This window comes from Scatophagus argus, chromosome 18 (assembly GCF_020382885.2).
Source record: "Scatophagus argus isolate fScaArg1 chromosome 18, fScaArg1.pri, whole genome shotgun sequence".
Classification (NCBI taxonomy): Eukaryota; Metazoa; Chordata; class Actinopteri; family Scatophagidae; genus Scatophagus; species Scatophagus argus.
In genome coordinates this window covers 11,283,968-11,309,520 of record NC_058510.1, presented here as the reverse complement: position 1 = coordinate 11,309,520, position 25,553 = coordinate 11,283,968, and the positions used below count along the sequence as shown (strand labels likewise).

Below are 25,553 nucleotides of genomic sequence, written 5' to 3'. Positions count from 1 at the left end.
CCAACCCGGTATGTCATGGAAATCCAGCAGAAGTTTGAAAAATTAATGCAGACATTTTTTGATAGTATTAGGTGAGCTAATCTTTCTAGACAATCATCTTATCCAAGCTGAGTTTTCACCTACTGTATACCGTATATTAAAATTTGCTTCGATATTTATGTTTGCTTTTAATCTTAAAATAACTAGTTATGAGAAGACATTGAGGTTTTACATGCTCAGACATTTTGATTTCATTCTTCCACTGTTACATTTTCTTACTACCAACCCATACACACAGTTCTATAGCAGCTGCAGTATGACAAACTGACTCTATATAATGATGAACGACATGACAGCTCCCCAAAAGTGAAGCCAAAGCATCTTGATCTCCCCCTTGTGGTTGGCTCCAGTATAAGTCACAAATCCCTCCCTGTCCATGTTAACAGAAGGAGCACAGGCCAAAATACCAAAAATGTTTTTCCTAAAGATGGTTGTGTCACTTCATGTAATTCTTGTCACACTGACGTATCTTCAAGTGCTAATTTTTCAGATTTGTTTGGTTTTACTTAAATAGTTATTTGATGTGATAAAAAGAGGGTGAAACATCATGATTGATGGCTGAGCACGGTTTGCTGTTGGGTCAGATTGGTGTATGGACGGGAACTTGATCCCATGGCTCCACTGCCCAAACACTCCTGCTCAGTTGCAGTCTTCACTTTTTTACAGTAGGAGGAGGTGGAGACATTTATTGCATTTTTTTAACATCTTTTCCAACTCAGCAAAGTGGAATAGCTTTTGTTAAATTTCATCGCCACTGAAACCTGAAAATGTACATAAAAAGTAGCGTGGAAACATAATGTAATAATGTCAGATAAACTAAAACAATTACGGGTCTCAATTTAGTCCTCCTGCAGTAGAGCTGATGCAGATTTTGTTCAGCTGTGATTATAGCGTTGAGGGAAATGGGCAGGGATTGGGACAGTTCAGCTGGGAGAAGGAGCAGAGTTGAGTCTCTAAACCAGATGATCTCTCTTGGTTTGTTATGGTCTCTCTCTCAGTGTCTCTTGTTGACAGCAGCAGCTGTTACCGGCGCTCAGCATCCCTCATTGCATCCTGTCAGCCTCCTCTCCTTTATCACCGTCCACCGAAACGAAAACAAACCACAAATACAACTTCAGCCAAACGACCACACTTTATTGATCCACCCTCTTCTTCCAACAAAACACGCAGATTGATCACGTAAATAAATACTGTTATTTTACCATAATTTATAGAACATTAAACAATCTTTACGCAACTGTCCAAAAAACCTGATAGAATTAGAGAACATTATCCAAGACACTTTGCACTCTATAAAGAGAGATCTACTGTATCTAGAGATTTCAAACACAAAAACAGAAAAGGAATATTGTGTTTATCTACAACAAAGACATGCTACTACAACCAACCACGGGCAGCAGCATAGAAAGAGCATTCAGACTGTGTTTGTTTGTTGTTTATTAGCATGTGCGCATGTCTTTGTGTGCATTTGTGTATACAATTGCTTTTATAGTTTAGTGCAGTGTCTCTGAGTATGAAGTCATTTGCCAGCAGCTTACAAATAACAAACTAATATATTTTTATTAGATCCATATTTCAGTTCTTATGCAAATTATCTTCTTATATTCTCTATGTGGCATGCAGGATACAGAGAGCCTCTGGGGAAAAATCCACCCTTAGAAACTTTTACACTGTTATATAAAAGATAATCAGTCCAGAAAGTTTGAGGACTTAATCTGTGATTTTATGACTACTTAAGTTAGAGATGTTTTTGTGTTTCTCAGGATGCTTTTATGAGGCCGCCAGAACAACCTTTCATGAACCACTTGTTGCTTACTCATATATATGCGGTTGCCATAATGTCAGGTTTAACACCACCTCCTAGTGAGGATGCCCATTTAAACTGCTGGAAATCAAAGGGAAAAAAAAGAAAAGATAGAAAACAGGTCCAAACACAAACAGCATTTGTAGCATTTTAAGGTATTCCTCGTGTACACAATGACTAACACACTGTCAATAAACTGTCTCATAAAATTAAATAATCAAATGAAATCTGCATATCAAACCAACGTTAGGTTAAAATTTCTACAAAACAGAGGGGACAATCAACTTTCCTCAGTCCTTAGAGCTGCAAAGTTTTGATAATGTTACCTCAACAAACCCTTTGGTAAATGATTAGGGATAAGGGTTAGGTAGGTTGCATTATGAAGGTCTGCTGAAGAAAGCTTCTACAGAGTTAGACAGGTCAAATGGGCATTTTTTTTAATCAAATTTCCAGTCTGAATTTTTGCATTATGTAGTTTTATCCTGGATGGTGGATTCTGTCCATTTCTTACACTAAAAATACTTTCGCATGGATCTATTGTGCCATTATGAACAGCAGGAAGACCTTTCAATGTACATCAAGATGCATCAGTAGTGACTCAGACAGGCTTGAAAAAAAATGTGATATCACTGGATCGGGGGATTACAGTTTACAGATTGCATTACAGTTTGTTCATGCAGTTATTATTATGGATGCCTTTTTTGAACATGAGCTGTGTTTATGGAGATATAACTGCATAAAACTATTATATATAAGAATAATGAATTCTTGTAAGTTAGAATATTTAACTGAAAATGTTTAAGATTTCTGTCGATACAATTTAAAGGAGGTATTTACGTTTAGATATGAATTAATGAGCTCTATAAAGCAGGTGATATTAAATGTAAAATTAATTGAATGGTATTAACATTTACATTCTGAGACAACACTCTGAGAGATAAAGTCAAACTGACAGTGAAAATGAAGTAGCAGCATGACAGGGAGTGTACAGGGAAACTCAATTTTGGGCAAGAACAACAGAAACATATCACAGTGTGGGCTCACTAGCTGTGAAAACAGTGTTAAAGTATTTTTAGGGTGGGTTTTTCCTTTAAATGGGTCCCATTCCAGGAGTGTGCATGCTTCAGGTCCAGCCCAGCACAGTACTTCTACCAAATCAGCACTGACAAACATATTTATAACTAGAAACTAGATGATTTTAAAAAAGAAACTGTGCTAAATGTTGTTTGCAGTAACATCCACTGTACAGAAAATATCATCATAGACATCAAGTATAAGGCTTGATAGTATATAATATGTGTCACTCTGTGGCTGTGAGACTGTCTATGAAACACTGTGCAGTCAGTATAAACATGCCACAATAAGCAGGATGAAATACTGACAATGGTGGCTCATGAAGGAGCTATTCTAACATCTCTGTTCTTGTCAGGAGGACCAAACTGACGTCCAAAGTAAGTTTTGTTGCTTCTGTATATGGCGTTTTCCATGGAGAGTATTTAACAGCACAAAAGCTAACATGTAATATTTAAGGACCAGTTTATCGTCCGCCCCCGAGCCAGCTGGAGTGGCATAACCAATCAGCTTGCGGATTGATATGACATGAGGGCCACACGGGCGTCTCCTCACAAAGCTGTCATGTTGCACTTGTAGACTGCGGCTGCTGAAAGCATATCTGGATATGAAGTCAAGCTGTCCCTAGCCTCCTCTTTGGACAAATTCCATCACTGATCGCGACCCTGATGCACCCAAACGTCCACTGCCGTTTGTTCAACTCTTTCCTGAACCAGGAGATGTGAGCAACTTAAGCGTGTGTGAGGTGAGTGTGTTTTACAGGTCAGACGTGGGTCTCGATGTAGGAGTGTGTGTGAGAGAGTGAGGGGGTGAGGGGCGGGCCAGGGTCTGAATCAGCGGTCGAGTCTGGCTCCTGAGAGAACAGCTCCTGATAGGCTCTTTTCCACTCCTGGAACTCTGCCGACGACAGCTGGGGACTGGCCAATAGCCTTTCAATCAGCGCTAGCTCCCCCTCCCTGTCCTATGGGGGGTGCAGAAACACAGGAGGGGCTCCATCACTTTTTAAATTGATAAAGTTTTGAATAACTAAGCTTAAAAATGCAGACACACGTAAAGCAAGACACATACTTAAGGGAATACACTGAGTTTGGGGGAGATTTCATAAATGCTATAGAGACTAAGACCATCCATTTTTTCTGGTTTTCATGGGAAAAGTTGGACTACAAGAACTACTTTAGTGCTAAATGGTAAGTAAGGAAGCGGAAGTTGTACTAAATGGCATTATTACTTAAATTATTTACAAGTGTTTTTTTCTTAGATATGAAAATTAAAAAACGTTTGGGTTGCCAGGTTTGATTTTATTACAATTACTGTATGCTAGCTGTTTTATTAGAAAATATGAAAGACATGACTGTTTATTAAGGACTTACTATAACTGCAGACTTGATGGCTTGAGTTGTTCTTCATGGCTTATAACTGATCTATAAAGCATCAATAAAAATTAGTACAACTGTACTCACATTAATAAAGGCAATATTACAGTTTAGAAACACTTTATGAAGGATGTGAAGTTTGGATGAAAAAGTTCTTCAATTTACAGAGAACTGAAGGTTGATGGGGCATTGTGATAAACTAAATATCATGGTTCAGTGAATCAGTATCTGAAATAGTAAGATGAAAACCTTAGCTGCTATACTGGCTATTGATATTTCAGTGGTAAATGTTGGCTTAATAAGCAAGGTTTCTGAAGAAGATGATTGCTCTTATTGAAGTGACCCAAATCAACTATTCTATTTCATCATCACCGATTTAATATATATACTGCATATGCTACATATGCTGCAGCAGACAAGTACTGCATCACTGTAGCTTTAATGAGTAGAAGGACACATCTTCACTTGTCATCTCAACTGTAGTGTGTTGTTTTGGTTCAGCTTTGGTGGATAAAGACACAGCGTAACGATGAATGTCTTTTGTTTGCACGGAAACCTCTACAGAGTGAACATAAACACAATCTGATCAGGGTCTCATGGATGACTTTGGAGAGGATCCAAACTCCCCCTAAAAAACTCGGTGTATTGCTTTAAAAGACGGCAGACATGGAACAAACATGTAAGCTCCTCCAAACAACCTGTACCTGCAGACACGGAAAGCCAAAGCTACAGACCATCCACAAAAGCTACTGTGGCTACACACACAAGCAACAAAGTGCCCCACAACATCACCAACCATCCCCACCCACGTACATGGAGGAAGCAACAAAGATACAAATTCTAGAGACAAAAAGCAGCAAACGAGCCATTCACAGGCACCCAACCCAGAAACGCCACTGCTCATACAGCATAAAGCCACAGATGGCGGCTTGACAAAGATCTGTAGGAAAGACTCAAACCAAACCGAGGAGACAGACTAGGACAGATGACGGAACTGAAACTAACAAAACACACATTTTCAGTTTATGAATGTATTTATGTGTATCAGGGTCAGAAATTCATGGTGTTTTACAGCTAAACTTCACATGAATGTTTCTGGGGTATCATTTTATCCATTCGCTCCTATTCACCTTGCTCACATTTATACTGGCTTGGTGCATTTATGTGCAGATGTGATGATTGTTACCCAGTGGGCCAAAAAAAAAAAAAAATACCATTTGACAAAGGCCATTATTTTAGTCTACAGCAGATAAAAAAGGCGGATTATGAAAATTAGCACTTTAGCTAATGTTAGCATCCCAAAGCAAGTTGGATCAGAAAATGCAAACTTTAAACACATTAGTCTAAAATAAAAGCTTCACAACTGAAGGTGTTAACGAGTGGCTTGTGAACAAAGAATAGGGAAATCTTCTCAGTATGGTATCGGATGAGCGGTTATAATCCTTAAGATTTACATGCAGTCATTACTTCTATATATATATGATAGTTTTAATTTTTGGTGGTAGGGACCACCGTAACTGAACCTCACATGCAGAAGTGATTAACAGGAAATCATGCAGAATGTAATCCAGCACTGCCGTTCGTAATTTTAGCGATAACAGCGTCACCGTTGACAGATAATACTCGTATTAAGTCACTGCTAGCAAAAGACCAAATAATTCTATGACGAGTTTTCAACTGGTGAAACACAAACAGCTTTTTTTCTGTGAAACACTCGCACAAAACAGCAATATTTTTGTTGCCAAATTTGGTGCCAACAACAAGCGTTCTTCAAAAGATGCATCTACAAAACAAGACAACGGTGACAACAGTTCAGCAACAAGAAGGAGCAGCCACACCTCCAACTATTCCCCCATTACAGTGTCCTGCTGTTGTGGGGAAACTACATGCCCCATGTGGAGCATGAAATTAGACTGCTGTTTACAATTATTTTTTAATCAGTTTCTTTATTTAAATGAATTGAGTTCTTCTAGCTGCACAGTAAACACATGCACCAGCTGTTCAACAAGTCTTTGCTGTAGTTTTAAATAGAAATCTTAAGGATTATAACTTTAGAAAATATAGTTTATAAAGGACTGGTTATGTATTGAAATGTAATTTAATTTTTACCTCAATGGAAGAGCTTTTTTATGATATATGGTATATATATTTAGTGTGTTCACATATACATTTCCTGCATGTATGTGTCTGTGTGCTTATTCACATGTGACCAACCTTCAGCGTGGACGTCAGTATGCGGAGGCGGTGCAGACGCTCGTTGAGCTGAGGGTCGGCCGCCCGTCGGAGGAAAGACTGTCTGAACTCTGACTGGCCTTTGCCTTCCGAGCCACGGCCAAGAGGACACACCCCGCCCTGCTCGCACGCACGAAACAGGTCGCCAAGGGATGCACCCTCGCTGCCACCTTCACACAGTCAGAAAGAGGAAGAGAGACAGAGTTGCACACTTAACGGTTATTTAAACCTTCCTTCACTCTTCCGCTCAAAGGATTAGAAGTTAAAGGCTAAAGAGCAGTCAGAAAGCTGATTGAGTTTTATCTCAGATCAACCACTTGAGGACGGTAGCACTACACATCTACACATATACTATACGGTATAATGACTTCATAGCAAGATTATTAATGATGATAAAAGCGTCTTCTCTCTTTCCCTTCAGCCTCAGAGATGTTGTCTCCACCTTGTCAGTTTTATCTCCTGTTCTTGATGTATTGAAAGAGAATTGACATGATTACTGTGTTTCTTATTCTTATCTTGTTCTTATCTCTGTTAATCTCCCTTGTTTACTCTTCTAGTTTGGCACTTTCATGTCTGCATGCTGCTGGGTTCACCTTGGCAACCAGAGCACCATTGTTTCATTAGCCTCATTAATAGCAGTGTATGACTTGATTGCATCCTGCTACCCTACGAGATTGAAATGGTGACAATTTAAATAGAAATGTGTCTGCCTGAGAGCGTTTTTATTTCTGGAACATGTACTGACGTCAACGTCTTCACCTTAAAAACACATTTCTTTTGGTCTCTGGAGGATGTCAGTCAGTAAGAAGCACATTTTTCCTTTCTGCTCTTATCGAACGTCCACACACCCACAGATTATTATTACATGTATTTGCTTTGTGGTCATTCTCCTCTTCATGCGTCCATGTGTTTCACCGTGCATGAATGTTTCTAAACTCACCGTTACGTGTCTGCTGTTCTTCTTTTGCAGGGGGTGAGAGGAGTGTGTGTAGGTTGCTGTCTCGTGGCAGTGTGAAGCTGCGGGGTTTCCCTCCCTGGGTTGCCATAGGAATCAGCCTCTGCATTGCCATGGGCAACGGGACATTCCTTTGTGCAGGAAGAGTGTAAACAGCTCCAGCCATCATAGTCCCCCCACCCGGACCAGACTCCGCAAATACTGCGTCCTCTGTAGAGTTAAGAGAACATGAAACAGACGTGCAGATAACAGTATTATATTTTCTGTCAAGCTTAGACTGCATCAACAGCACTAATTTATGCAACATAAATCACCTTAGGCTTAAGCTAATAATGGGAGCTTGCAAAAAAACAATTATTTTGTCTATAAACCTGTTATTGCTGAGCCAAGTTTTATACTTTTGTTAAACTTGTTGTTGTTAAGCCATCTTTTATGTGTGTTAGTGGACTCTATTTAAAGAAGACTTCATTGAACTTTGCCAGGTACAATCATTTATGTGTTGTGTTTTCCTTTATGGCCAAAATTTCATTGTACAGGCAACTGTTCAATGAAAATAAATGTCTTCAATCTTTAATCTTGAATCAAAAGCAGGTAAAAGGAGTGGTAGCTTCTTCTGTAGCTTATTGGGTTGAATGGGTATATGATATTGCCTTGAAAGCAGGCAGCTGTACTGAATCATATTGTGAAAAAATGTATTTTGGTATACTTTGTGATATTAGCAAAGTCAGTTTAATATCATATCATGATACAACTGGAGATTTTCACCCCTCATGATCAACTAGTTGGACACATAAGGCGGCTGGTTTATTTGTGTGTTACCTAGCGGTCCAGTTTGTAGGTAGTGCAGTCCAGCCTCGGTCAGTGGTGTCTCTATCAGATCCTGCCAGGAACGTCTCTGAGATGAGGACGAGCGGCCAGGAGACCCCGTTTCACTGCTGCCCCCCGCAGGACTGGAACGGTACTATGGGTATAACAAACACAGCAAGTATTTTAGCATTCATTCCTGTTTCGGGAGAGTTTTCTGTTTTGAACATTTTGCCTGGGCAGGCAGTGATCTTTGAATGTGGCATAAGTCTACATTCAACACAGCGGCCCAAGTTCATCTTACCATTGCTGGATTTCTGGTAGCAAACACTTTGACAATGGGACATTTGGATGAAGGAAGAATTATTTATTTATTTATATTTGCGCCACTTTCATCTGCTTCACTTCGCTTGATCTTTTCAACTCTCAGCAAGAAACAAATAAGCTTAATTTCCCCAAATTTCCAAAACTCAATGTCCAAAATGGAAAGTGGTCACTCTCTGGGGAACATCGGTGTGTTAATAAGCCAGCTAGTTTTTGACATGTGTGAACCGTTGTACATTTTAGCATGTTGGCAACAATTGAGGACAGGACTCAAGGTTACTATTAACTGTCTGTTCATAGGAAAATTAATGGAAATCAGGCCTTTACTTGATGAAATATCTTGCTTTGGACAGACTGTCACACACCTCTACAGGTTCACATCTGTACTGCACATCGCTGCTGCTGCTGCCCCCTGGCTTTCTCCCACTATGTGTAGTGCCTCCCACTAGAGGACCAGGATGGTACTGTGGCTCTGCAGCCACTGTGGGCGGCTCGCCACAGAGGAAGTCCTCTTGGGAAGAACGAGAGCGAGACGTCTCCGTGGAAGACAGACGAGTGGTCCGGCCTTCCAAGTAGGCACTCATCTGACAGGGAGAAGAAAGAGTGAAAATCCGACAGGCGTCAACTGATCGACTCGTCTTATCCAATTGTAATGACACAGCCAAAAAATATTATGTCAATCCAGTGAGGCAGCCAGATGACTTTCAAGGAGGATGGGTGATGACTGAATAAGTATGCGAAAGAGAAACTAAGAGTCAGAAAGACAGAAGAGAAGAGATTTGGATATAGGTGAAAATGAAGGTCTTTGAGTGTTTGTAGAAAAGACAAACACCAAAAGATTTCTTATTGCAAGGATTTTCAAACATTATTATCTTTGCAACTTAGCATCTGAAAAAATTGTTTGTTTTTTTTTTTTTGCAGCTGTTCATTTGATCCCAGGCTAAAAAATACAAGCCTAAAGACAAGGACATTTAATGCAGAGCAAAACAGCATGAGGGCCAATTATAGCATCAGTTAAAGCAATTTTAGCCCTACCGCTCCCTGGAGGCTAAATTGGCAATAACTTTAACTGTTAAAATGATCTGCGGAGGAGCACTGAGCATGATTTTTGCTTTCAAGTACAGTATGCGCTTTATAGGAGCGTGTAATACAGTCATGTGTGTGACTCACTGATGGAGGCCGTGGGTAGGTATCATATGGAGGTGGGGGACTGTCCTGTTTGGGGCTGGAGGTAGTGTCATCCTCATGCTCACTCTCACTCCAGTAATCTGCAGAAAACCCACACACAAACAGTCACAAACAACATCCATCCAGATCTGTCTCTCTATCTATTTCTCTAGTCATCAATCTAGGAATATAATACAAATATCAAAAAACACTAGATGTAGTGCACTGCAAGTACAAACAGTATATATCAGTATTGGTGTGTTTGGTAACGTTATTTCTCAGCAACCATCTGCTAAAGTGCCCTTCAGCAAGTCACTGCATGAAACCTCACCCTGCTCCTGGCGCATCCTCTCCCGCTCAGCGTAGCCCACAGCGGCCATGTTGAGACGACTCAGCCATCTAACAGAAGGAAGAATCACCCAGAAGGATATCAGGTTCAGATTTAAGGATTCATGACATAAACAAGAATTACTGCCTTGAGGTTGTATGCCCCTGCACACCAGTCAAGCCGTGCTTTACATCAATGTCTGCTCAGACACATATAATAAACGCAGTAACTGACAGAGAGCTTTGTCACACTGTGCAACAACCATCGCCTGAAGTTACATTACAACATTAGCAAAATCAGGACGACAATACTTCAAATATGGCTGTTGTTGCAAAGAGGCTACAAAGCAATGAAGATCTATACAGGCAGCACAGTTTCAAGGTGGACACCCAATGTGAGATATTTTCTTTACTTTGAAACTCATTAGAAACAAGTCAAAGTACCCGCAAAATCATTTCTTCAGTTAAGTGACGATTGCAACACAGCGCAGAGAGCACAGGTAAAAACTTTGAAGGAAATACCTTGCAATTTATGTTTAATACACATAATTTGCCAAATCATTTTGATTACCAAATAAAAATTAGAATTGTTTTGGGAATCAGGGAGAGTAAACAGGAAGCTGCACACGTGCCACTCTGCAGGCAGTTTGCCCTTCTGCATCTTCTTCATCTGTGTTTAGTACATGCTGCTTTACCTGTTCATGTCATCCACTCCATCTGCTGCAAAGTAGAAACTCTTGACCTTCGGGTGACATGCTTTGAAAGCACTAGAGAGACACGTGGGGATCAGAGTGAGTTATTTTTGCTGGTGAACATATAATTCATATGAGCATGTAAACTGTTAACGAACAAGTACATATAAATATGCAACATTGTTTTCACTGTCCACTTACTACTTCTTACGACATTCACTGGCTCGGTCGATCTTAAACTCTGGAAGACTGACAAAACCCTCCGCCTTCTCATCCTGAAAAGAAAGAGAAATGAAAGACAAAAGCTAGTGGAAATTTGGAAAGGCAAAAGAAAAATGTTAAGGAAATTCCTGGTTTATTTCAATATGGTATATTTCCCACAGATATGGCTGTGGTGCATCTGGGTCATGCTAATTTTGTGCTCTCCACCTTAGTTGTAGAGATTTGGGGTAACAGGGACTCATCAAAAACAACATTATGAATCATTTTAAACCAGTCTCTGAGTCTAAAGTTCAGTAATAAACATGAACATCTTGGCTAACAGGAGAGGGAGCTACTGCCATCAAACTGCACGTTGGTTTGTTTACATTTGTGAGGCTGTAGATAGGCTTTCATTTACTAAATGTTTGTGCTGAATTAAACAAGACTAAGAGTCTAAAACCATGCTAACTGCTCCATGCTTTGAGCTAAATGCTAATGCCAGTAATGCTGACATGTTCACAAAAGCAATGGTCAAGTTGATGGTGACAATGAGCAATGTTTATAATAATTAACATGTTGTGGTTTAGTACGTTAAAATGCTACCATTTGCTAATTATCATACAGAAGTATGGGAATCTGAAAAGTTTTGCAAGTATATTGTCATAAAGTCATTAAAAACAGATTTCATGGCAATTTGTTCAATAGCTACTGAGATATTTCAGTCAGGACCACCTCTAAAGCCACTCCACAAGCATGACTTAAACCCATAAAGTTCTCCTTTGAAGACTTTGAAACATTTCAAAGAGCTTACACAAGTTTAAGCTACAATCAGGTTGAAATCTGTTTTACTTTACTATTCCAAGGCAAAGTCTTCAACAGACCTCGGGGTAATTTCTACCCAGTTTTCTCTCCCTTTGTGTTTGTCACAGAGCAGCAATAACATAGCTATTTCAGAAACTTGCATAGCTCCTGTTAAGTTCCAGCAAGCAGAGATTATGGAAAATTTCATCACTGCTTTCTTATAGTTTACAAAAAATGTGTTCTAATCTTTGGGAAACTGCCACTTGAAAAGCTTTTTTCAGCATATATTGTCAAATAAAATTCAGATGAGAGGCAAGAAAAAGAGAGAACAGGTATAAAAAGCAACTCGCCTCCTCATTGATGTACCAGTACAGGCAGTTGTCCTTCAAAACAAACCAGTACTTCTTCCATTTCTGAGAAAAATAACCCTTTGCGTCTCTCTTTCTCCACAGCCAGCCCTCGCAGTCTCCTCTGCCCAACGCCTTGCAGGAAACACGCCTCCGACTCAAAGAGGCCAGATTTCGTCCTGGAACGATACAAAGGAAACATGAAGGCGGTGTTGACAGATAGAGAAAATAAATCAAAAAACTGAAAGAAAGTTGGGCTGAACGCAACAAAGATGATCAGTCAAACAGAGGAGCATATTACAGTGGCACTAATGCTGCTTGTAAAGGCTAACTCCTTCATCGTGTGAATAGAAAGCATTCAGAAAATGCCACATCCTGATGCTCAATAATTCTTGGCAAGAGTTCAGTCTGACAAATTTCTGCTGCACTGCAGTAAGGTAAGAGGTGTTTCATAAAAACTGCCTTTTTTCCTCCTGGCATAAAAGCCCTGTAACATTTTTTTTCACAGCAGGCTCTTTGTTAGAGATTACTGGGGAAACTTGGCTCCCAGTTGAGGGCCGCCAAGAAACTTGGCTGTAGAAAAAAGAAGAAAAAAAAAGAAGCTGTATCAAAAGTTTCACAACTTTAAAAGGGAAATACGATTCAGTAATCCATTTGTTTCTGTGGCAATGGAAAGGGCACTTCATTTCTAAACAAAACAACTTTCATGGTGCTGGACACAAGAAGTTCAAACATGAAGCATGAAAAGGTTTCACCTAGATAAAGAGGAAAGTGTATGTTCTGTAAACGTACAAAATTGCACTCCTTGTCTTTAAAATTAATTTCCTGTGCAGCAGCAGCAGCACTAAGACCCTGATACCATCACCAATTTTTTCCTTTCCGACTGACTTATTTATTTCAGAAGATGAAGCTCAGCCTGGACCAAAAGGAGTCACTAATATTTCATTACCCGTTTGATAAGGTAGCAGAGTATTTAAAACATCATTAAATCATAATTATCACATTCATTATCGAACTTTGTTTTAATTGCTGTAAACAAACAAAGCCGTCGCCTGAGAAAAGTGCAGATGGAGCTAAAGCTTTTCGGAGCTTCTCACGATGGCAGATGGTGAAACGAGTGAAAGAATCACTTCCAACATGTTGATCCTCGTTAGTGTGATAAGAGGAAAAGAAAGCTTTGGTCAAAGAGGCAAAGAAACTGATACCAAGGAGTTGGAGAGAGAATAAAGAGGGAGTAAAATTATCTAAGAGGAAGCAAAAAGATTTATGGGATTCAGACTCTCAACTGTATTTGAAAAACATGAAAATTCTTAAAAAATGATGAAATAATTGATTCTATACGGAGATTTATGTATAAAAATACTACATGTTACATTACAAAGTGACAAAACATGAGTAGTTTTTAGCTTCACAATGCTGTCCTATAAAGAAATGCTGATATTCAGGTGTAATGGTTCATGTGGATTAAGCGTAGAGTACATAGCAAACAGGTAGAAAACTGCCTCGTCTACACCCAGTCTGAAAATCAGCCATGGTGTGTTAAAATGCACAAAATGTGAGAAAAACATAAATTTTCAGACTCTAAGATGATTCTCTTGTGGAGTTGAAGCTGATAATAATTTGACAAACCCCAGTGGGATCATTTTTTGGGGATTTTTTTTTTTTTTAATTTATATCTCACCAGATGAAACAAACAAGAATCTGTAATTGATTAGATTACCAAACAGTGTCGTTTCGCCTGTGCATAAGGAGCTTTTGGTTTTCTTATTCATCTGTTTAGGAGGGATAGATTCTCATCTTATGACTTACAAGATCATTTTGTAACATTACAACTAGTTTGGAAGCTAATCATGCCACTGGTAACGTGGAGACTTTAAAAGCCTCAGTGCACATACAGTGACAAGGGACTTTTCACTGAAGTAGAAGACATCTTCTATTCAGCAGAGATGAAATGAACAATATTTGCATATATTTCTGAGTGAAAACAAATCAGTGAAGAATAAAGTTTCTAATAATGAAATAATAATGAATACATTTATTTTAGTGAAAAGGAAGCCTGTTATTTCATGGTAATTCTTCAAGAATCAACTATTGTTTATAAACCATATAAATCAATATAAAACCAACAAAAGTCTCAGAATTTTGTCTCTCTGTCTTTTTTAACCTATAATTACCAAAGTAGCCTTTTTCCCTTGAAACTTTCTAGTAAAATAATAGTGCATTACAGCCCTGTAAATTAATGTGTTCCTAAGAATAATTGGTTCAATCACGGCAGCAGCTGCTCTCCCATTTTTGTATAACGTCCATTAGCTCAGTGTCCCTGAGAGAGAGAATGAGCGAATGGCCACAACTGGCGAGTGTTGGACTGTGACGGCAGCTCCTGCCTGAAACCGAACAGGTGGCATCTCTGGTTACCTTTGTTCTTCTTCCTGGTCTTTGACTGCAGAGAGGAGGGCTGTTGGTACGTCTGAGAGAGCGTGTTGGAAAGAAGAGAAGAAGAAGAGGGAGTGTGAGCAGGCTGTCAGGATGAATCAGTGGCCTTTGTTTGCTGCTAAGAATCCTGGGATATAAAAGATGACAGATCTCAGGGAGCAGAGGAGAGGAGGCAGTAGGCACACAGATACAAAGGGAAACTCTGTCTCTCTCATTATCTCTTTCTCACACAAACACACACACATGTGAGGGTGGAAAAGTCAACCTCATGGAGGATTTTAGCAGCTCTCACACCTCTAAACATAGAACAGGAAGGGAGGGGAGGGAGCGGTGGCACGACAGGACGTCCAGGTGACGGAGAAAATGAGGGAAAATAGACCTCAGGGGCCTCTGGGAGTGAAATGAAGTTTCGGTAAGCAAAATGTGAAGGACAAACATCAAGAAGAGGGCTTTTTTTAGGGGTGACGTAGAATTAGTTATGTGGGAACTGCAACACGAGCCCTATTTTTTTGGTCTGTATTTGGTTACATTTTGTTGAACCTCATCAGAAATCGTGCCGAATTGGTTAAGAGTAATTCCTGTTTGCAGTGTACTCATGGATGCAGTGTTAACTATCACTTCAGTGCTCTGATACTGAATTAAAATTGAAAACATGACGGTTTTCAGGCAAGTACTATAGATTTTTCGTTTCTGTGATTTCCAATGGCTGAATCCAAGTAAACAACATTAACGCAGTTTTCTTCACATGCCACTTTCTACTTTTACTTCACTATATAAAAATCTACTCTTTGATCCATAACATTCATCTCACAACTTTGCAGAATTTAGAATCTGGCACTCAATCATATTAAACAGCTGACAGTTAGTCAATTATTCCAGTGACAGAAAAGAAATTAGCATCTTATTCAGTCATCATTTATGTCATTTTTGGTGGAAAAACATTTCATGCACTGCATTTTCTTTTGTTATTTAAATTATTTTATGGACGACATGGGACATCAGAGACGGCAGTATAGTAGCGTCCCCGTTCAACTCCTCAGAAAAGCTCTGATCCAAAACGTTCATCTCTGGCCAGCAGATCTGAGATGTGACCTCTCTCGACAGGTCAGATGGAGAAACGCACCAGCTCTGATGTCACGATATTACACATGTCAGAGCCTGGAGCTCAGCCACTCAAAGCCCCACGCTCAGCAAGACAGATGACACGGTCCCGCCCACACCCACTGACACACCATCTGCCATCGCAGCATCCATGCACACTGTAAACGCACAGGCAAACATGGCCACGTGCGCGCGCATGCACACACACACACATGCAAACACATTTAATTTCCAACGAGATGCTGTCAAGAGATATAAGGTCATCACCGGCCAAACTGACTGCCCGGACCTGAGAGTGGCGAGCCCAGACAGACAGGCAGGGCAGACGGATGTCACAGAAGTGACAGAGTCAGCATTCCCCCAGATCACACTTCACTACAGCTCTTCTTCATCAGGGGCAAAGCTCAAATGTTTTCTTTTTACCCCTTAAATCTTTGAGTTTCAAAACAAATCAGAGAGGAAGCAAATTGTTGCATCATTGAGTCTGTTTTTCCTTTGAGGAGGAAACTGATGGGAAAAGTCAGAGTCTCCCTGGTCTACATGGTCTACATTATTCAACGACATAATGCAATTTTGAAGTAACTTAAGGGAAGTTAAGGGATCAACTGATAAAACAGCAGACTTACATGATAAATGGAGGCAGGGTCTCGCGGGGGAGAGTCTCTCTGGTTTGTCTGGAGGACGTAGTGGGAGGGGCTTTGGCTGTGGTGGCTCCGCCTCTTGGCACGTTTAGCCGTGTCGCTGGACCGTTTGCCCGGACGCGCTGTGTGGGAAGAGTAGTCTTCTGAGCTGGTCCTCTCGTCCACACCGGACAGTCCAACATAACGCATCAGCGACGCTTCTGAGAAATTAACCAGTCGAGGCAGCACACAAATGCCAAATATATCAAATTCACACACAAACATCATTTCCCTGTGAGGAGTAACAAGTAAAAATATATAAATAAAACACAAAGCCAAAGGGTCGTGTCAATTCAGTAAAAATAGACCAGTGCCAAGAGTTTTTGTCTTTTAGTTTTCTCGCCCACATCAACCTAATTGGAATTTAACACAGAAATAAAAAAGTGTACGTAGAAGTTTTTTAACATAACTTTTGTCGAACTTTTGTTTTTTGAACATTTGCACAATCCACACACACAGTCAGGGTTTGTTGGTAGCTAGTTTGTCTCTCTAATGCATAAGCATACGTTCAATTCAGAGAGGCTTTGTTAGAGGCCCTCTGGGATGAAAAAATATTCTGTTGTCTGAATTATAAAAAAAGATTTTCCAACTGAAAACCCTGAACATATAATCAAAGTAAGTCATCCAGGTCGCAATATTTAATGTCTTCTTACTTCTGCTTCCATGCTCACTGACTAGCAGACCTAAGTAATGTGAATTATCCGATACATAAGATGCACGAGGAGCACAAACAGGGGCTAGTTGCTATCTTACAGCTGATGTCTGTTTAGTTTGTGAATTGTACCAAGTTTGATCAAAATGACACCATTACTTTTTTAGTTACGTTTGGTGGATTGCACGATCCATATTCCAACACCCTCTGTTGCACTGTTGATGGCAATCCTGCTTTATTTGTTTATTTATTTTGCAAATGTTGTTGTGTACATGCATGTATGAGTACATCTGTATGACTGAGTGTGCTTTTGGATTCGGAGTCTCCTACATCTTTTTCCATCAACTTCCTCTTCAGGTCTAACTACGTCTTCTCCACCCTTGTCCTCCCCTGGTTGCTAGGCAGCGACCAGAGGAAAGTGAGACACAGCGAAGAGCTGATGTCACCATGGCAACTGCGTGAGTGATTCAGGTGGAGGTCAGGGATTTTTTTTTCTGTTTCTCCCTCCTCCTCTCATCTCTCTTCCCCTCTTTCTTTCGCTGCCTTTCATTTTCTCTGCCTTTGTGCCACAACTGTCTACTTTTTCCCTTCTCTCATCCCCTCATCTCATTTCTCTGTGATTAGCATCACAGAGAGAATTAGAGAAAGAGATGGAGGAGCATTGATCTCCACAAACACACACACACATACACACACTGATCTCTTTGTAATACAGAAAGATGAGAACATTTAACTGAATCTAAAGGGCTCTACAGGAGGTGCGCGCACACACACACACACACACACACTCCACACTCCGGCGCTCACCTCTGCGGCTTTCTCTGTTAAGCTTGGCTGGGTCTTCATAGTCGCCCACCCAGTTACACTCCACAGGCATGGAGATGGGCCTCAGCCTACCTACAAGCACAACACACACACAATTATAAAAGTTAATACTTTCCTTAGAGTGTATTAAGTTTCAGGTTTAGAATCTCTAATTTTTATACTCTAAAAAGTGATATTTAGGATTCTTGAAAAGTTATCGGTAATAGACCTCCATCACTTTCTATTTCAGTATTTTCATTCAAATTTTTATCACAATGAAATACAGCCTTTTATGTTCAGATAATATACAACAGAACCCAGAATTCCTGTATGGACATGCAAGAAAAAAGTAAGCTCAAAACATTAATGTTCCTCCTGGTAAACAAATAAATGATAAACCATACAAAAATGAGTGTATTTATTGAAACAGAATATGCAAAATATGACAACTATATGGAAGAAAAATAAGAAAATTCTACAAGCTCTAGAACTGTCTCGTCCACAGAAATTTAATATGGAAGCTATCTTTTCTAATATAAAGTTTGATAACATCTGTCTTATCCATTAAGTAGAGCTTGCTGTGTGGCTCCATTACTTTGTGAAACTTTTCATGAAGCGCCTGGGGCTGACAGGTGGACTCATGCCTCATGACTGCTATTCAGAATTGGATCAGTACAGAAGAATTAGACCGAATCCCTCCTTTTCTCTGTCACACACAGTTTCATACTTGCGTACCATATGTTGGCGTGGTGCAGTACACAGGATCCTCCTCATCTCTCCGGCGAGACTCCTGATCCAGGAAGGAGTTTGGTGATTCAGAGCGCTTAGCGGCGCTGACACCACCATGGTTACGAGATGCCTCATCTCCAGATAAGGCTCCTGTCTCATCTCTTTGGCAACAGCAGAGGCGAGTTTAAACAAATGCACATCAAGGTCAGAGCTCATCTACTTTTTCATATGCTGAATTTTCTTCTTTAAAAGTACACAAGTAGAGGCACTCTACCTGGGTGTGTATGGCTCAGCAGGTGGAGGGGGGATATGAAGGTCCTGGAGGGCGGAGCTCTTGGTGGGTGTGCCTGAGGGTGTGGCAGAACTGCTGCCTGGGCTTCTGGTGGGCTGCAGAAAGTAAAAGTGGATATGGTTTGGATGGTTAACTTTTATTTGCCTTCACCGATTTCTGACATCTTTAATGTCTTGAAGTGACCAGCTAATTCATGAGTCATTAGATCAGCCATTAGTTCTTTATTGGATATTATATTAGGTAGTTTTGACCATCGCTGTTATTGGTTTGTGTTTCAATTCCTTGGTGAATTAGCATCCGGACTCTTAGTAGGGGGCAACATGGTGGTCATAGCCCTCATTATTAAGCATCACGCCTCAATTCCAGCTTTTTGTATGCCCATTGAGAATCTATTTAAGTGATATTTTTAAGTTTAGTTTAGCACCTCCAGGCACCTCACCTCTGACATTACCATCCGTTTCTTGGGACATTATCCTGTCTAAAGTCATCACACAAAACGAAACATTGATGAAGGGCAGAGAAAACTGTTTTCCTTTGAGTTTCGTCTTGACTAGGTAATCAGTGTTAATTAGGGAGATACATTTCATAATTTGCCAGGGCACTGGGAACGTTGGTGGAAGCTGCCATCAATTTTCCCTCCCAGTCATTCCAGTTTGTTTTAGTTGGCAAACAAAACTATGCTGAGCCACAGTGCTCTGACCTAATTACACGCTTCGGCTGCAGTCGTACAGGGAGTGTGGGAATGCCATGGGGAATTATGTGGGCCAGTACAGTGTTTTAATAAAGTCTATAAAAGGTAGAGCTGGTCCCACCTGCAGAGCTAGGGGTTTCCAGCGCATGTTCTTCAGCAGAGCAGGGGCGGAGCTAAGCGTGCTCTGGGGACGCTTCTTCAGGGTCAGGGACACGACGCCTTTATCGGCCCTCAGTGAGCCGACCAGGTTGCGTAACTGCCAGCCCACCTGTGGACGGGAGAAGACAAAGGGTCAGCGCATACACTGACCTGTTGGCAAGTTATCATCATCTTTATAATAAACAACACAATCACAGCATTATATTCAGCCTGTAGTTTGAATTCAGGCCACATCGTGATTGGATCTCGTTGAGCCTTCTGTGCAAGGCAAGTGGGTGTGGAGGTGGTAAATCTATCTATAGAGTTTAATATGATGTAACCTGCCCTCAATTTGAAAACAAATGCATCTTGTCAAATATCTTTTTACATTTTTAGCCACTGTTTTCACAAATCCATGCCAACACTCCTTGTTTGTGGGACATTTGTCCCAAAAATCCACTGTATGCAAAAATAAAAATAGCTACTGTAAGCTTACCAGAACTTTTTCTTGCTGTTCAAGGCTTTTTTATCTGTGCTTCATGAGGATAATAGTTTCTAATTAAATAAGCAAACTTGAGTAGGCATGAGGATTTGGTGGGCTGTGCCCTGTGCCAAAAAAGGTAAATTTATATAATCTGACCTGCTGCTTGTTGTAATTTCATGCAAGTTTTAGTCAATGCAGTGCAGTTACTGTTACAGTGCAGTAACAGTAGATGTTGGAGTCAAAGTATTAATTAACCAAGTCAGTTAAGCTATATCTGTGTGATATAGCTGGTGTCATCTTCTAAATACCTTTTTTATATCATCAACCTTTATCACAGGTCTACACATAATAATATAATAATTATTCATTAATAACTACATAATTACTTTTTTTAAAAAAACAAAGACGGACAGTTCTGAATTTTATGAAATTACGATGGTAAATAGTTGTAAAGGAGGATGGCATTACTTTCTGATCCCGTTTGAGTTGTGTCATACATAACACATATGATGTTTATCAATCTAAATAAAGATATTCTGTGTCTGTAATATCTATGTAAAGAAACGTTTATTTAGGTGAAATCGTTCAATGAAATATGTCTATTGTTGCAGAATATATATGTCACTTCAGTGGCATGACTGTAATCAACTCGGCACATTTAACCTCTGATCACAAAACGAGGAGAATCATTGAAAGGGGTGAAAATCGAAATCACTCTGATAAAGTTGAGAGCTGTAGATGTGGAAAAGGAAATCTGTTTAGCTTTGGTAGTGCTGGTTTGTTGATTCATTACGTCGTATATGCGACTGCTAGGTGTATAGGCTTTTCATATATGCCTTTATTTTCTTTACTTTCACAACAGATCACATGTAATCCTTAGCCAACTTCATATGGGATCAAAAAGAATTTTATTTTCCATATAGTCCGGCTAAGGAAGTGCGACTTCAAGCCGCAGTGCAATTACCACAATCCATCCCCTCATTGATATTTTCTATTGGCGCTGATTTCTTCAGCACCCACACGAAAAAGCTTTACAATGATTTTCTATGGGGATTGTTTTCTGTGGTGCCCGCGCGTAACTTTACCACATTCTGCGTCGCTACAACGTAATGCAGTGTCAACAAACCGTGAGCATGTCACAGATTTCTGTGAGATCAGGTTGATTGAAAACAATCCTGGCTCCGTTCCTTTTCACCCTCTACTGAGGAGACTAGGATCACAGCGACAGCTCGAGGCTAGTTTAAATCATATTTATCAGACAGATTTTATTTCTTTCACTTTAATGATGTTTCCTCTTTATGTACAAGGGTTAAATAGCTTTAGTCTTTATCACAGCTACGCTGCTATAGACCTACGCTGCTGGGGGACACAAACATGATCCACAGATCAGAGCAGCTGTCAGACCTCAACTCAGACAGCTGATCTGAGTTGAGGTTTGACTGCTTTTCTCCTCATCCTTGTCTTCTTCCCCTTACACTCTTTCTCTCATCTTCATCACTGTCCTCACTGACCCAACCTTGGTCTGAGTCGTAACCGGCAAATTTCGTCCCACCATCTGAATCGTGGACTGGTAGTGGGATGGTGGTGTCATCTGTGTTTGTACAAAAATGAATCTGGATATCCAGCTTGGTAGAACAGATACAGAAATGATTGGGATAAAGTTGATTGTTTCATGGTGCGTGAAGGGATGTCATGTGGCCGAGGTAGAGGAGGTATCTGTCGCAGTGAGTGGTAGTGTTACAGTCTGAATTTGTTTCTTTTTCTTGTTGAAAATCCAGGAAGTGAGTCCCTCTTCAGAGACTGAACAGTCCCTCTTCAGAGACTGTTCAGTCCTCATCACTGTCCTCACTGTCCCAGCTGCTGTTTGAACTGCTGTCTGCGAATTCATCCCACCACCTGAATTTCTTGCTGCTACTCTCCTCATCCTCATCACTTTCCCTCTTTCTTTTTCCTTCATGAACTGGGTACTTCTGTTTTTCCTCCAACACTCCCTCATTCTTAGCCTCATCACTGGCCTTACGAGAGAGATCTTGTGACTCGAGTCTTTGACTGCTTCCCTCATCATCCTCCTCCTCTTGTTCAGATACTGCCTCTTCTTCATCACTGTCCTCACTGTCCCAGCTGCTGTTTGAGTCGCTATCTGCAAATTCATCCCACCATCTGAATCGTCGACTGCTTCTCTCCTCATCCTCGTCATCTTCTTCACGAGGTCGGCGCCTGGATCCACTGGGCTGCGGTTGTTCTTGTTGAATTTGCTGGTTGATTCCCACGGGCTCTGGAGCGGGCTCTGGAGCGGGCTCTGGAGCGGGCTCCGGAGCTGGAGCATCTGGAGCAGCACCTTGACCAAGGTGAGCCTCGTTGGCAGCCATGTTGTTCCACAGTGGAAAGAGTGGCCCAGGGATTCCAAATGGTGGTATAAAGTTCCAGACATCTCCCCAATCTCCTTGTGCACCTCCGTCTCTGTCTCCTCCTCCATTGAAAAACATATTAAGCACCATCAGAGCTTGTCTTTCCCTGGGCTCATCTCCAAAGCCTCCTTGTCGTTCTCCTTGTCCGTCCATCTTCACAGTGCAAGGAGCAGTTGCAAACTTGCAATAACTTGAACAAAGACAAAGCGGTCTTTCTGAAATGTGTCTTTTCTGGGGTAAATGTGCTGTCACTCGCGTGAGTTTGAGCTGGTTGTACTTCTAAGAGTGAAATGAACTCTCTTTGTCAGTGTTATTTATGGGCTATAGGGTTCAAAGGCTTCAAAGGCTTCAAAGACAAGCATTCCGTTGGCTTTGATGCATCTTGATGACTTTCAACTACAATTCTGACTGTCGCCATAGCGATGCTTGCGTACCACTGCTAATACTGGGTGATTCTTCTGTGCAGTTTATTGATAAAATAAATTGATAATTGATTGATATGATTGATTGATTGATTGATAAATCACAATTACTTTGTGATGTAGTTACCTTTTGGGAAAATTTTTTTCCCCCTGTTAGCAGTTTTACATAAACACACAGAAACATATACACATGCAGTTATGTGGAGAGACAGAGGCACTGCCCCAGAGGTGAACTGGTACCTCTCCAGTTGAAATGGTTAGTCAAAGGTAATGGATAAATGATTGAAAAATACCCTCTGCAAAATGCTAACCTGATCAAACTGATCTATAATAGAAGTGCTCACTTTTTCATTCAGCTCCAGTTAGACAGATTAAAACAAACAAACAAAAAAGTTTTAAGCTTACAAGCGTGGATTATTTTCTCTAGGAAGAGGAAAAATGTCTTGGCTCTTATAAAATACAGAATTCATCACAAAACCACTCTTAATTTCAGTTTTGAATGCTGGTACTGAACCTGCACAAAGGCGTGAACACCTAATAGCCCCCCAACAGTGTTAAGGCAGAACTGCTCCATCTTAATTGCATTCACTGGATTGACCTGAAATCTGATCATAATGCAAGAGGAAGTTTGGGGAGGGTTGGAGGATCTGATTACGCTAATTGCAATGCAAGTTCTGTGTCTTTGCACCTTGTAACACTAAGGGCAACAATATGCAATACAGATGTAAACAGACACAGGTCAGCCTGCCACAAAAATTCAAAACACATAATTGCAACTGGCTTATCAATTCGACTGACGGGTTTTAGATGACATCAAGTGAAAATAAAATGGTACATCTCACAGGGTTTACTCTTGATACACAATGAATTGAAGCAATACCAGATAACAATTAAGTCTTATTCTTAATCTTTTCCTATCCAAAAGTGCCCCATAGCAGTTCTCTGTTCAAGCATTCACACACACACTCACACTCACCACTGGAGCACCCATTCAGACTAATTTGTGGTTTAGTATTTTGCCTGAGGACACTTCAACATGCAGCCACAAGCGGGGATCAAACCACCAACCTTCCAATTACTGGGTAACCAGCTCTGCTCCCTGAGCCACCACTTTTCTTTGATCAATTTTTTTTCTTAAAAATATTGATTATTGCAGCTTATCAATACTTAAATACTTGTTTACATCTGCAATATGCGTAAAAACAGTCCTCTTTATAATCATATCAGCTCATTTTATCATCTACTTGTCAAATTCTTCAGTCACATAAATGTGGATGTCCAGGTTTTTAAATGATCTTTTAACCTTCATTTTCCCTATTCAGTTCAGATATTTAGATTTAGATCGTAAGACAGATTTAGATTCTTTGCGATTCTTTTGTGTATTAGTACTTTGTGTGAGCATTTTTCTACTTACACACAAAATCTATGAACAATTGCAAAAAAAAAATATCTTAACATGTGAAGGAGCACAGACATATACAATGAGAGACCCACCACAGTCTGGTGATTGACTTGAATGACTTCATCTCCCGCATGGATCTTCTTACAGCGGTCAGCTGGAGACTACATAGACACACAAGGGAGAGACAGAAAGAAAACAGATTACTGTGAATTGAACTGAGTTTATTGATCCCTGTGTACCAGTGTGGGCAAGCTTTCCAACAAACTGTACTTCAATACGCTGTAACAAAAAGAAACCCCTGCAGTCATCCCTATGGAATCTGATGTGCTGCTATGGATCTGTTATGTTGTGAGTAAGGGTTTTCCATACTTCTCACCCGCCTGGGTGTGGTGGGAAATCCACTTCATTTGTGTAGTTTGGTGTGTGTATGCGTGGAAATGGGACTGTAAGGCTCTTACCCCTTCAGTGGTTCCTGTGATCACATGGAGGCCATCATAGGTCGATTTGATGTACATTCCCTGAGAGATAGAGGGAAGGAAAAGGCGTAAAAGAGATTTTTGTTTCAAATCAAGTATCAAATCCACTTTTCAAATCTGAATCCTTTTGAATCCCTAGTTTACCTTTCAATAATAGCAAACAAACTAAAATCAAAAATCAAAAGCTACAGCTTTGTCCGAGAAGCCAGAAACACTAGAATTTTCAGTGGCAGCCTAATTACTGTTCACAACCTGAACCTACAGTCTGAAAGAAATGAGGTGAGCAACAGACTATATCAAAAATTAATTGAATAAAGTCTGACACATTAATTTAAAAGCTGTAGACTTAGATACTTCAAGATCCACTTACTTCCTGATGCAGAATAATGAATAAAATGTTAATAGATACGAATCAAAATTTAACAGACTTGAGGTCACAAACAATCTGTGGTTGAATACAGATGTCAGGTACTTGCACAAGAGAACTAAGCCATGTTTTCTAAAGACAGTCACAAAGGAGGTCTAAAAATGTCTAAAACTGTTATAATTTTGATTAGTTCCAAGAGCTTGATGAAGGAATGCAAGTATGTGACTGATAGACAAGCTACAGCAATGTGTCTTTTGCTTTCTGCTTTGATGAAACTAGATATGTTTCACTTCAACAGAAAAAAGGTTTCAGGGATGAGGACTCTCTTCTGCTTAAA

The 25,553-nt window shown here is 40.3% G+C and overlaps 1 protein-coding gene across 2 annotated transcripts in view; it reads right to left on the bottom strand.

The window, feature by feature from the left end:
• Positions 1-614: 614 nt before the first annotated feature.
• cnksr2a (connector enhancer of kinase suppressor of Ras 2a) overlaps positions 615-25,553 on the bottom strand; it is a 45,367-nt gene continuing 20,428 nt past the window's right edge. Inside the window, exons 7-25 of one of the 2 annotated variants that reach the window (XM_046370862.1) lie at positions 24,832-24,891; positions 24,466-24,534; positions 19,641-19,787; positions 18,811-18,923; positions 18,543-18,697; positions 17,811-17,900; positions 16,298-16,512; positions 14,553-14,604; positions 12,141-12,316; positions 10,990-11,063; positions 10,792-10,863; positions 10,101-10,168; positions 9,773-9,870; positions 8,968-9,186; positions 8,294-8,435; positions 7,460-7,684; positions 6,502-6,689; positions 4,285-4,335; positions 3,743-3,875 (exon numbers count right to left, since the gene is read on the bottom strand). In XM_046370862.1, the coding sequence (XP_046226818.1) occupies positions 4,318-4,335; positions 6,502-6,689; positions 7,460-7,684; positions 8,294-8,435; positions 8,968-9,186; positions 9,773-9,870; positions 10,101-10,168; positions 10,792-10,863; positions 10,990-11,063; positions 12,141-12,316; positions 14,553-14,604; positions 16,298-16,512; positions 17,811-17,900; positions 18,543-18,697; positions 18,811-18,923; positions 19,641-19,787; positions 24,466-24,534; positions 24,832-24,891 (2,181 nt within the window). In that variant the 3' untranslated portion in view covers positions 3,743-3,875; positions 4,285-4,317. Of the gene's footprint in view, positions 3,876-4,284; positions 4,336-6,501; positions 6,690-7,459; positions 7,685-8,293; positions 8,436-8,967; positions 9,187-9,772; positions 9,871-10,100; positions 10,169-10,791; positions 10,864-10,989; positions 11,064-12,140; positions 12,317-14,552; positions 14,605-16,297; positions 16,513-17,810; positions 17,901-18,542; positions 18,698-18,810; positions 18,924-19,640; positions 19,788-24,465; positions 24,535-24,831; positions 24,892-25,553 lie in introns of both variants that reach the window. The other variant, XM_046370861.1, reaches the window with a different exon arrangement.